This window comes from Peromyscus leucopus, chromosome 16_21 (assembly GCF_004664715.2).
Source record: "Peromyscus leucopus breed LL Stock chromosome 16_21, UCI_PerLeu_2.1, whole genome shotgun sequence".
Classification (NCBI taxonomy): Eukaryota; Metazoa; Chordata; class Mammalia; order Rodentia; family Cricetidae; genus Peromyscus; species Peromyscus leucopus.
Window position 1 is genome coordinate 37,103,785 of NC_051084.1, and position 13,177 is coordinate 37,116,961.

A 13,177-nucleotide genomic window follows, 5' to 3' on the forward strand; every position below is an offset into this window, starting at 1 on the left:
CCTGAATCTAGGGGAGCCTCTTGCTTCCCAGTCAGACCTAGCAACAGCAGACACCCCATGAAGTTCTAGGAGGATCGTATGATAGAGAGACCCCAGTGTTCCACGACGGCACTGTGTGCTCAAGAAAAAACAGCACTTCTCTTTTCTCTTATGGCCGAAGATGGATAGCTGGGTGGGAGCTCATGGATCCTTCCAGGGAGCACTTGGCTACAATGATTGGGAAATAGTATCTTCCCCTCACCCCCACCTCTCCGCCAAGTCCACATCCTATTCCCTGGGTCATAGGCCTATGTTAGGGCACACGGCAAAGGGAATTAAGGTTGTAGGTTGCAGGCACAATCAGAATCGTCATCAGCTGACCTTTACGTTGAGAGATTAGCCTGGATTATCTCAGTGGGCCTGGTGTAATCACAGGACCTTCAGATATGGAAGAGGAGGCAGAGAAAGATCTGAAGGCACGCTGTTGGCCTTGAGGATGGAAAGGAGCACAGGACAAGGAATGTGGGTGCTTCTAGAAGCTGGAAAAGGTAAGGAAACAGAGTTCTGCCTTGACTGCCCCCCAGAGTCCCCAGGAGGAACACAGCCCTGCTGACAACTTGCATTTAGTCCAGTGAGACCCATTTCAAACTGACTTGGTGAACTGTGGCAGAATATGTATCGTGTTAATCCACAAAATCTGTAGGGATGTTACCAGAGTTTCCGGAGACCACGTTTAGGAGCTGCCACAGGTGGGCAGATCTTATAATCAGGCAAACATGGAACCTAATGGAGACTGCTGGGACCATCCATCATCTGAGTCTGTGTAGACTACATCAGAGTTCCTGGGCTCATCCCCAAGAACAGAACAGCAACAGAGACCCAATTGATAGGAGCTGAGAACGTGGCTCATTGATAGGGACTTGTCCAGCATGGCCGAGGCCTTGCATTTGGTACCCAGCCCAGCATGTGGATAGGCCAACTCTCTGACAGATAAGGAAACAAGGCTAAGCACTGATTGAAGTCACTACGGTGTGACAGAGCTGGGCCTGGAGCCCAGAGTCTTGGATGGCCACTTCGTATTACTTCACCACACACTTCCTTTCACTACTCACTCTTTCTAGCCTTAATCTAGAGGCCTAGGAGAGCAGGCCACATACCATTCATTCAACACGTGTGCCAAGGGCAGGTATTTAGTAAGTGCTCAGAACAATGTAGTAGCTAAGCCCTGGCTTCTGGAGACTGTCACCCACAACTGTGACAAGGGTTCTGATAAGCCCCTACCCCAGTGTGGGGACACTAGCTAGAGAGAGGTAGTGATTGATCTCGGGCTGCATCTAGAAAATTAGGGTGCCTCTCACAGGGGTAAGAATGGGGGACTCTGCAGCAGGGGAGCAGATAGAATGAGCAGGGTCACAGTGGGCAGAGGGAAGTCCAGGGATCTCTGCCTGTGGACCCCAAAAGTGTTCAGGTGGCAGGACTGAGGCAGAGAGAGGAGGGGAGGTTGGAAAGGGATGGGGGCAAGCAATAGGTTATCCATCAGCTTAGGAGCTGGGGTGGGGTGGGAGGGGTCCCGGTCACCCTGAGCCCCACTTACCTGAGCCATCTGGGATGGCCCTGACAAACGTGGGCAGCATCTTCACTGATGCGGTGGGGTTGGTATCCTTCCCCAGGCCTTTCTCCATCTCAGCCTGGAACCGGGTCATGATGTCCACGAGGGTCTCGTCTGAGAGCCGCATGTGATACAGGAATCTGTCCACCTGGAACAGACTCAGGGTTGGCCAGGATCGGCTCCTGGGGGTGCTTGCCCTCCCAGCTGAGGCCGTGAACTCCTGACTCTGGGGACAGCTTTGTCATGGGCACTCCTGAGGTTCCTCACATCACTTCATCAGCTGGGGACAAGGCAGGGAGGTGGGAGAACAGAATGGGAGACTAACGCAGGGCAGATCGGTTCCTCTGAAGGCGGAACTGTGGAAGAAGTGGTTCCCTGTTAACAGTTGGTGGGGGTGTGTGTGTGTGCTTAAGTGTCTAATCCCAATCCAGGGCTCTCACCATGTACCACTGTCTCTCTGCTAGGAAGATTAGCTATGCCTCGAATCTCAAGTTCCTACACTTTTCTCTTTTTTTGTTTGTTTGTTTTTGTTTTGAGACAGGGTCTTACCATGCAGCCAGGTAAAGCGGGGTAGCCTAGAACTTGCTAAGTTGCCCAGGCTGGCCTCCAACTAGTGATCCTCCTGACTCTGCCTCCTGAGTGGGATTACAGGTATGTGTCACCATGCTTGGCTGACCATGGAAGCTTTTCTCCATCCAACCGATATATCGAAACCTGTTTCTCTTTGCTTATTGGCTGACAGGATGTTAGAACTAGGTTTGATCAACAACCGCAATCTTTCTCTAAATTTCTATTTAAATCATGTAGTGATGCTGTCCTAATGCAGATGAAGTGTTGTTTTGTTTTTTGAGATAGAGGCTCACTAATTAGAAGTTTAATTATTACTACTATTATTATTATTATTATTTTGGTTTCTTGAGACAGGGTTTCTCTGTGTAGTTTTGATGCCTATCCTGGATCTTGCTCTGTAGACCAGGCTGGCCTCGAACTCACAGAGATCTGCCTGGTTCTGCCTCCTGAGTGCTGGGATTAAAGGCATGCACCACCACCACCCAGCTTATAAGTTTAATTTTTAAAGCCATGTCAAAGCCTGGCATGGTGGCACCTACCTGTAATTCTAGCACATAGGAGGTAGAGGTGGAGAATCAGGAGCTCAAGGTCAGCCTTAGCTATATAGGGACTTCAAGGTCAGTCTGGGCTACATATAACTCAAAACACAAAACCAAGTCCTGTCCACTTGCTATTGGAAATGAGATGTCATTTAGCCAGGATTGAGGCAGAGGACCACTGTCACAAATGCCAGAAGTTATAAAAATCACCGTGGTGTGTTGAGTCCCCTTGATGGTAACATGTCACAGTAAAAATGGCAGTGGGGTGTCTCAGTCAATTGCTGATGACATTCTGTCATCATTCTCAGGCTCATGAGAGTGGATTACAGACAGGCAGGAGGAAATATCTTGTTACATTCATTGGTTACCATCTCCTCCCATCCGGGTCCCAAGGAGGCCTGATTCCAGGCACACTCCAAGAAGACACTGTCCAAGTCAGAGAACATGTTGCATTCTTCAAAGTGTTGTGCATGTCACCCCATCAAACCTCCATGACCCTTTAAGACGCCTAGGTAAGGTCAAGTTTCCGTCCCTAGCAGAGATGAGGAAGGCAAGGGTCAGAGCCCTGTAGAACAACAGAACTGGAGTATTGCCCTCCCTAGCTCCACAGAGAGGCAGAGAGAGGCTGGAAAACTATCAGAGGCCCACCAACAAAAAGAGGACAATTGAGCTTTCAGCATATTTGAGGAGATAGGATGTAACCAGGTCACGCTTCGTTAGGGCTTCCTGTCCGGCTGTTGATGACTAATTGGTTGGCACCAACTTGTACAAATGGAGAAAACTGGGTAGAAAGGACATGATCCAAGTAACTGGGGCAGAGGAAGGATGGAACGACCTATGAGGGAACTCAACTTGGTCCTTTATTGTCCTGCCAAAACCCAGATAGAGCCCTGAACCTACTGCTCAGCCCAAGCACAAAGCTTCTCCAGATGTCCACAGGCTGCCACCTCCCAGAAGGTTGGGGGCGGGGCATGGGTGAGCTGTCAGTCATGAGCACCTTCAGACGCTGCTGCTCTTCCACGTGAGCGTCAGTCAGTCACGGGAGAAAGAATGTCAACTTAGCGGGTTCTTGTTTATTCTTTGTATCTTCCTAAAAACAGTGAGGTGAGGCATCATGTTGGGACGAAAAAGAAAAAGCAGCGTCTTCAGTTCAGACAGGTTGTCCGGGCCTGTGTAAACAGGACACATGTCCCAGGCACAGGGACACGAGTGACAGGAGGCCAAGCTGCTTCCTCAGACTTCCAACCAACAGGGACTAGGAGAGGGGACCAGCGTTAGAGAGCCTTGAGGCTCCAGCCTTCTCGGTTACAGAAGGAAAGGGCCTGAGGGCCGGAAGAGCACTCAGTCCAAAGGTCTCGTGCTATGAATTGAACCATAAACGGGCTCCACACTTTGGCCTAATGATTTTACTTCTGAAAATTCGTTCTCAGAAATTGACCCCAATAGGGAAAATGATAAATATATGCCACTGTTCATTGTAGCGATTTTTTTTTTCCCATTGAGGGAACTTGGTTTCTATGTTGGGTTAAATCAGAAGCAATTTCAAGGGAGAACCTGAATATTCTTGTTTTAATACAGTAATGTTTTAATTGTTGAATGTTTTTGAAAGTTTCCAAATAGCAGACAAGAGGGAAAAGTGAAATGTTATAGCACACAAGTACTTAACGGACGATGAGGAAGACACTGAAAGGTGATCATGTAGATGACAGAGAAGTGTGGACAGGAGGCAGTGCCAGCCGATGCACAATGCCCACCAACCTAACTGTAAAACACACACGTGAGCAGAGCACGAGGCTGCCTACAGAGCACACTTGGGATCTGAAGAAATTCAGGGTGACATTCAAGTTAACATCTCCACATTTTTGCAATGTTGACTTACTAAACTGTAAATACACACTCTCTCTCTCTCTCTCTCTCTCTCTCTCTCTCTCTCTCTCTCTCTCTCTCTCTCTCACTGAAAGCCCAATCCATCCTGTTCTTATGAATGAACCATCTGTGGGTCAGTGACCAGGTCCAACCCAGCATTATCAATAGGTCAAATATGTCAATATGTTGAACTGCAAATCAATGTCAGACAGTGGCCTTCTTTTGGTCTTAATGTCATTCTGAGATTTCCAAACATGGTTCAAGGGTCTGACGAGTAATCTCTGCAGGCAAGCATGTCCCAGGACCTTGTCAACTCCAAGCAGGAAGTGTGCGCACTGCCGGGCAGGAAGCATGGGAGAATCACCACTCCGACAATGCCCTTTGCCTTGTGACAACTGGTTTTGACCTGTGGAGGAATGTCCTCCAAGCTGTGACTCGGACCAACTACCAACCAGCCTACCCACAAGCCAAGGGACTGCTGGGTCCTCGCTTAGGGTGGCTTCCTGGGACTCTGACTTTCTTGTTTTCCATGGTGGGGGAAGGAACTCAACCCAGGAATTGACCAAGGCTGGCCCTTCTTGCAGAAGGGTCTGGTATACACCAGTGGAGCCTGAGTTTGGGTTGGTGGACAGACGTGCTCCAGACTTATCCCAGGCTAGACCAGAAGGCCAGCCACCATAAGGAGCCAAGGAAATGAAGTGACTTTGCAAAGTAAAGGTTCCAAAGTTTCCAAGACTCCCTTAGGGGCGGCATCTCTGCCACGCAGGGAGAAACTAAAGTGAGCTCTGAAGCAGGGCGGCAGAGGACTTTACACTCCTCCAGCAGTCAGCAGAGGGCTCTGTAAATCTAGTCAACAAAGGACAGAAATATTTTATTATTCTGTCTTTATTTGATTTATTATTGAAACGGAGGAGTTTCTACTCTCCGGCTTGCGGCTGGCTCTCCCGGGAATGCAGTCAGAGGGAGTTCACTCACCAGCACGGGAGGGCTACGAGGGACCACTCTCTTCTCTCTCTCATTTCAAAAAGCATTTTGAAGGCTACAAGAGGCCTCTGCCAATTTCAGCTTGATCCTCGCTTCACTTTGAATGCCTGGATGACCTTGGCTGAGTCTGGCTGCTTGGAGGACCGCTATTTCTATCAACGGAGATGCTACATGCCTTCTAAGGGCAGCAGCCAGCGAGTGACCAGTGGAACAGGCTGGGCTCATTTTAGCTGTCAGGAGAGAGTCCTGATCTCATCAGTCCACATAGCCCATCTTGATTTTGTAGACTGGTACCTGGGGCAAAGTAGCCAAAAATCCATACCATTCACAGGACACCACTGGCCAATAGCACATGCTAAAAAAATTACAACTGTATAGAAATTTACATTCCAGCCATGCCTGGTGGCATGACCTTGTAATTCCATGTACTTGGGAGAGGCTGAGGCAGCAGTCTGAGACCAGTGTGGGCTATAGAATGAGAACCCATCTCAAAATAAAGAAACCCCACATTCCTCTTGGTGCCTTTAATTTGATGTGATTTCAAACAAATGAATAGTCAAATGCACTTTGAAAAGTTCTGATTCTTTACAAATGACTCACCTCCATTGTGGCCTCGCCCCTACATGGCCCTGAATTGGGTATAAAGTTCTTTGAGTTTTCTAAAGACTTCCATGTCCCACATTTGCCAAGAACTTCTGGCTGAAAGGCAGGACTCGGGACAGTAAGAAATGTGGGGGACTTGCCACCTCTTCCCCTCTGAGATTTTCACCGTTGGCTCCCAGTATCTTTTCTAATACGGTCTCTTAAATATTTTCTTTCCATGCTGGGGCTTGAACCCGGGACCTCACACAAGCTAGGTAAACACCCAACCACTACCCTACTCCCAGTGCCTTAATCCCTTTTGATGTTGTGAGGGAATCAGTTGAGCCTGCCAGTGTAGACGGCCAGACACCTCCGTCCTTACCTTCTTGATCTGATCCTCCTTCAGCTTGCTGAAGTAAAACGCCATCAAGTGGACTGCAAACATGTTTCCGAGCTGGGTTGTTCCTGAGACGGGCAGAGATTTCCGTCGTTGTCGCCGCTGCTCTCCCTCTGTGGAGCGCCGCACACCTCTCGTTCAGGCTGGGGAGCTGGGTGCTAAGAACTAAATACTCCCAGCTGCTCGGTTCAATGATTAAACTTCGCCCGTCTCTGGTCCCTCCCTCTGCCACACACCCAACCGTCTAACAGGAGGCTCTGCCGGACAGCCGAGGGGGAGGCTGGGGATTGATGGGTTGACTCTTTGAGAAACTGGCACCGCAAAACCTTGTTGCCAAGCAACACTCTCACGCCAGTGCCTCAAGCCCACTCAGCCGAGGGACATGGTATGAGGAGTTGGGGGACAAAACGCAGGCAACTTTAAGCAGTGGAGCTGCTGGGCAGGTAAACCCAGTCCCAGGGTTCCTCACTTTTCCTCAGCAGGGCAATGGAACCCCACACTCCCAGTCCCTCTGAGGCAGGCACCTTCTCAACTGAGACTGAGCAGTGTCCTGGTCCTGCATGTTCCAAAAATGCTGAGACCATTCCTCTACCGTGGAAGATAAACCCTTAGCTTGGCTAGTCAAAACCAGTCAGTACTCGACAGTGGAAAGCCAGACAGCCTTTATTTCACAGGGAGTAACTTGGGGCTGAGCAGGGGTGGGGTGGGGTGGGGTGGGGGGTGTTAAGAGAGAACGGAAGCCACCAGCCCTCACTGGAGATGCTGCTGCAGAGGGACAGTGAAGTCATGGGTGGGAAGGGTGCGCCGCCTTGAGACACCTGGTTCCTTACCCACCTCCTCCCTCATCATCCATGATGTGAGAACCAAGACCTTGGCGCTCCTGCCGGTCACTGGCTGGCTAGTGGATCCAGTAAGACCAGCATCAACGGCCGCTGCCAGGCATGGGGGGGGGCCTTCACTAGTCCCATCTTATAGATGACAGAGGTGGCCCTGAACTAAGTGACTTACTCAAAATCACACTTGTAAATGCTCAGCCAGGAAGCAGCCCCAGAAGTTCGATTCCTGGGCCCAGCTCATGACCAGCACAAGCCCCTCTTCCTCAGCCCAATACTGATGTGGTAACTAAGACTCTGCGGGGTTGAGTTTTAGCTAGCCCAAAAATTAACACAGGTCAGGACTTCAACAGACCCTTCCCAGCAGGGAACGGGGTTCCCTGGAAAACAATTCCCTGACTCTGCTCTCCCCAACACTAAGGAAATTCGCTGGAAAGTTAACAGCTGACTAACTAGATGGCTGTGGGCACCCCAGAGTCGTGTCTCCCACTGTCCAGGTGACCTCTGGATAAGCTGTCACTCTGGTCCGCTTACAGCTTTAGCTTTGTCCTCTTTTCTTCTACACAATCTTACCCATCAGAACAATGGCTGACCACTGCCCAGGCAGGGGCCTTCCACAGCTGCCTCTTCAGAAACCACCGGAAGTCTGGCTTGGGCCAGCCTGGATTAAACGGTTACACACTTCCACGGACTGACACAGCTACCTCCCGGATGGAGAAACCTCGACCCTTGCAGTCTGTTTACCCCCATACCGTCCGTGACTTTTATCTCCTTTGCTTATCTCGTAAGCAAACAAAAGGTTAACCTTCAGTTTCCACTCAGTCCCCCAAACACACAACTGCTGGAATTCAGAAATGGCCTGGGACAGCATCCTGGGCAGGCTGCCTGTCCAGGAAGGATACTGTCACCTTAATTCCCTCTCGAGTGCCTGTGGCACCAACTGAGGTCATCCACTGCAGGCTGGGATACGAGGTGAGGATGGGCAGTGAGCACAAGGAAAACACTGTAGCAGAGGTCTCTGCAGTCTCCAGCTGCCCGCGAGGCAGGCAGGCAGCCTGTGGACTCTCACTGAGGCAGAGGACACGAGGCTGTCCCTGTTATATGGCACACCATCTCTCACCTAAGCACATCGGCATCTGCCTTCCAGGTGTGAGTCAGCTGAGTGACCCGGGAGGTTTAATGATTGTTAAAGATTACGTGCATCCAGAGTCATCTAGACAGACCCTTCAGCTTACAGTACCCAAATAAACTCACTGGGTTGGCTTGCCATTTTCTCACAATTATCCCTGGGTATGTTTCACCTTTATTAAAGCTCTGTGTAGCTAGTCTGAAATGTCTGGGTGTCAAGTTAGGTCACATGTGAGGGTTCTCACTGCTGTAACAGCACCTCAGCACAGGAAGTGAGGTTCTCTATACACACCTGTCCACTTCCACAGAGCTCTGCTCTAACCCATGTGGCCTCGTCTAAGCCCAAAGCAACATCTGCCCTTCTTTAGGTACTGAGCCTGACAGGTGGTCCAGACAGCCCAAGAAAACCTTCCTAGTTAGGAAACACGTGGAGTTTACAAGGTGCTTTGCAGCTTTAATTCCTACAGCAATGGCCACATTCTCCATTTCACAGATGGAGGAGTAGAGCCCCAGAGCCCCACTGGTATTTGGTGGAACAGAAATTCAAACCCAGGCAGCCTGGCACCAGAGCACAGGGACGTCTGGGGACTTGTCTGGAAACAGCCCCGGCCCCAGCAAGCAGTGGCAGTGCACAGGCCCTGGGTTCTCACTCTGGCTCTCCCTTCCCTCAAGGTGAAAGGCCAAGGCCATATTTTCACAACCACCCTGCTGATTACTCTGACAATGGAGGCAAACTAGAGGTCACAGGAAAGGAGGGTAGCTTACACTGGGCACACCAAAATCATCACCTGACTGAAGTCTTCTCAAGGCTGGGGACCCCTCCTAAAACTCCTACTTCATCTCATCCCATGGTCCCTGAAGAAAAGAAAATGTGTGTAGCCTTTTCCTTTTTTTTTTTTTTTTTTTTTTTTTTTTTTTTTTTGGTTTTTCGAGACAGGGTTTCTCTGTGTAGCTTTGCGCCTTTCCTGGAACTCACTTGGTAGCCCAGGCTGGCCTCGAACTCACAGAGATCCGCCTGCCTCTGCCTCCCGAGTGCTGGGATTAAAGGCGTGCGCCACCACCGCCCGGCCGTGTAGCCTTTTCCATCCATTCAGCAAAACACATCCATAAACCATGAGAGGGTACCAGTTCCACTCACAGGGTGATAGGCAGTCAGGAACGTTGTCAAAATGCCGCTACTGGCGGAGTATGGTGGAGCATGACGTTAGTCTTAGCACTCTAACAGGCAGAGGCAGGCGGACATCTATGAGTTGAGAGCAGACTGGTTTACATAGTCAGTTCCAGGCTAGCTGGGCTACACAGAGACCCTGTCTCAATAAACAAACAAACAAATAATACATCATGATGTCTACACTGTGTTTCTTGCAATGTAAGTCCAAAATTAAACTGTTCATAGCACAAATCAGTCTGAGCAAATGACACTCAGCCAGCTGCACGAGAATGTGTGGGAACGATGTCCACACACAGGAAACCAATGCAGAAACTTCCAAACTGCCACCATGACAGTGACTGCTGTGTCTTCACGGAGGTAATCACAAATGAAGCCAGTGTTCGGCAGCTTCCTAAAGAACGCCACCAGACCTGTTACTCACCTAGAAGAGAAGGGATGCTTAGGAAGAAGTTAATGCCCAACCCTTTTCAAATCACACCCGAACATCTGCAAGACATGACAGGAAGACAAACCCATTCAAGGAAATGCAACTCACAGGGCACAAGATAACCAGCCTGTAGACGCAAATGAGGCTTCTGATTAGACATGGCATAAACCCAAGTGCACCGGGCTGATGGAGAGATGGCTCAGAGGTTAAGAGCACTGACCGCTCTTCCAGAGGACCTGAGTTCAATTCCCAGCACTCACATGACAGCTCACAACTGTCTTGTCTGTAACTCTAGTCCCAGGGGATCTGACACCCTCTTCCGGCCTCTGGGGGCAGCAGACATGCACCTGATACATAGACATACATACAAGCAGAATATCCACACACATAAGTAAAAATTTAAAAACAAAACCAAAACAAGATCTAAAACAACAAACTAAAAAATAAATGAACAAACAAGAAAAGCAGAAGAAACTCCAGGATCTAAAAGCCAAAGCCACAGGGAAGGGCCCACAGTCACAAGCAGACTTCAACGGGCAGAAGGCTGTTCCTTGGGCCTAAAATGAGGTGACTTTCTTGTGTTACCACTTAAACACCCAGGTTTCCTGACACATCTCTTGCCGTGTATAGTGAGAATGAAGTTTTGTCCTGGAGTCTGTAGTACATTGCAATAATCTTTTTTAAAAAACAAAACATCGTCTCCAGTTTACATTCAGCTAGTCCTACCTTAGTGGTGAGTTTAAAGGAAACCCGCTCTGGAATCCTGCCGGAGCTGGCTGCTTGTCTTTGCTGTACCCTGAATTCTGTAGCTACTCTGAATTAAGCCAACTCATTTAAAAGGCAAAACAAATAAATGTAACTTTTAAAAGTTTAAAGACACTTTTGTGAACATTACACATTACTTACAGAATTTTAAAAATGAAATTAAATGGGAGTTAGGGACACAGCTCTATGGTAGAGCACTTTCTTGGCATGGCCAAGGTCCTGGATTTGATCCTAAAAGAACCAATCCCCTGTCTCATCACAATCTGCTACAGGCACTGCGGATTTTCCTGCAGAGAATTACCAGCGTTACTGTATGTATTTACAGGTGCCTATGATGGTAGTTTAAGACATCACTGCCTGCTCCTCCGTCCCTCCCTCCCTGCAAGGCTCAGCAAACCCTGCAGGAGACCTAAGAGCTGGAGGATGGGGAGGTGTGCGGGGCAATGCTGTCCTCTGAGACAGGACATGTCTGCTGCACATCAACTCACAGCAGCTACCTGCACAAGACCTACACAAGGTCAAGCCAGTTAAAAATTCCAGCATGGAGTGCAAGGGGCAGCAGAGGCAGCTGCTGGCTGCTGGGGGAGGGAGGGTCACTTTTCTTCAGAAGTGTAACCACTGGGTAGATTCCCCAGGCCCTAGTGGATGGTTCTACACCATATGCATATGAGCACTAACTGGATTCAGGGAATTAAAAAACAATAAAAAGGAGGACATTAAATGGGGAGGAAGATGTGATGGGGAGTCCTGGGTGAAGTTGAGGGGGGTATGGAGGGGTGGATTATGAACAAGATACATGGTATACATGTATGAAAAATTAAGATAACGATGATAATAAAGGAAGCTACTAAGCCCGACTAAGTACCAGACACTCCCACCAGAGCACACAGTGATAACAAAGAGGTGATACTCTTGAGGCGGATTCTAAGACTGTAAAGGGCAAACTCTAATTATGCTAGAAACAATTTCTTAAATTTGGTCTTCAGGCTGGAGATGGCTCAGTAGTTAAGAGTACTTACTATTTTTCCAGGTGGCCTGAGTTCACACCCTAGCACCCACAGGGTGTCTCACAACCACATACCTGCAACTCCAGCCCCAAGGGATCTGATGCCCTCTCCTGGCTTCTACAGGCATGCACATAAGTGGCATACATTCACACAAACACACATAATATGTAAACTAAAATGTTTTAAAAATATTTGGTCTTTATCAAAGAATTTAAAACATAAAAGGTAAATGTCTTCAATGCTCATTCCTACATGGACAGATATTTAGAGAGCAGTGGTAATTCTGTTTATAAAAACCCAGGTTTCTAGCCAGTGGTGGCGAAGGTCTTTAATCCCAGCACTCAGGAGACAGAGGTAGGCAGATCTCTGAGTTTAAGGCCAGCCTGGTCTACAGAGCAGGTTCCAGGATAGCCAGGGCTACAGAGAAATGCTGTCTGGGCGGGGCAGGGGCAGTGTTCATGTTTCTATAATCTAAAGCTTTCAAACAGGAAACTCTTAGCATGATATGTGTGTTTGTCTCTCAGCAAGCTTCGCCTCTCCATACATGTATGCACCAAACACACCATGTATGTTTGCTTCTGACTTTGAGATACAGTCTCACTGTGTAGCCCTAGCCACCCTGGAACTGGTACGGGACCAGGTTGCCCTCAACTCAGAGATCCACCTGCCTCTGCCTCCTGAGTGCTGGGAATAAAGGTGTGTGCCACCATGACCAGCTCTAAATGTACTTGTCTGATCTAGACACAGAATGACTGCTTTGAGACTGATGATTTGTGCTGACAGTACTGTGTATCTGCAATTCACAGGAAGTTATCTTTCAAAAGACCTAGTGTCATGCTGTAGATGTGGACTTGCCCACAGATATAATATGCAAAGTACTAAGTCGCTGGTTATTAATGGCAGCCAGATACGTACTAACCACGTTTCTGTGAGCCCCACAGATCTGTAGTGACAGAGCTGATCAGGATCAATACCTGGGCTTCAGTCCACACCTCATGCTGCTGTTCAGAAGAATCAACAGTAATCCACCAAGGGCTCTCAGCCACGTATTTAAAAGCACATTAGGAAACTGCCAGGGAAAATGAAAACAGCTAGGTTTTTGAAAGGATGCCATTACGATTAAAATAAAATGCACACGTGGGAATTAATACAAGCTCACAAAAAAGGTGACAGTCAAATGTTAACAAGACCAAGATGCGGGGCTGGAGAGATGGCTCAGAGGTTAAGAGCACTGGCTGCTCTTCCAGAGGTCCTGGGTTCAATTCCCAGCAACCACATGGTGGCTCACAACCATCTGTAATGAGATCTGGTTCCCTCTTC

General features: G+C 48.7%; 1 protein-coding gene across 1 annotated transcript in view; it reads right to left on the bottom strand.

Annotated features, from left to right (window-relative positions):
* Window positions 1–7,119, bottom strand: part of Hkdc1 (hexokinase domain containing 1) — a 40,824-nt gene extending 33,705 nt beyond the window's left edge. Inside the window, exons 1-2 of the mRNA XM_028886186.2 lie at window positions 6,512–7,119; window positions 1,574–1,736 (exon numbers count right to left, since the gene is read on the bottom strand). Coding sequence (XP_028742019.1) covers window positions 1,574–1,736; window positions 6,512–6,574 — 226 coding nt within the window. The 5' untranslated portion in view covers window positions 6,575–7,119. The remainder of the gene's footprint in view (window positions 1–1,573; window positions 1,737–6,511) is intronic.
* Between the last annotated feature and the right edge of the window lie 6,058 nt (window positions 7,120–13,177).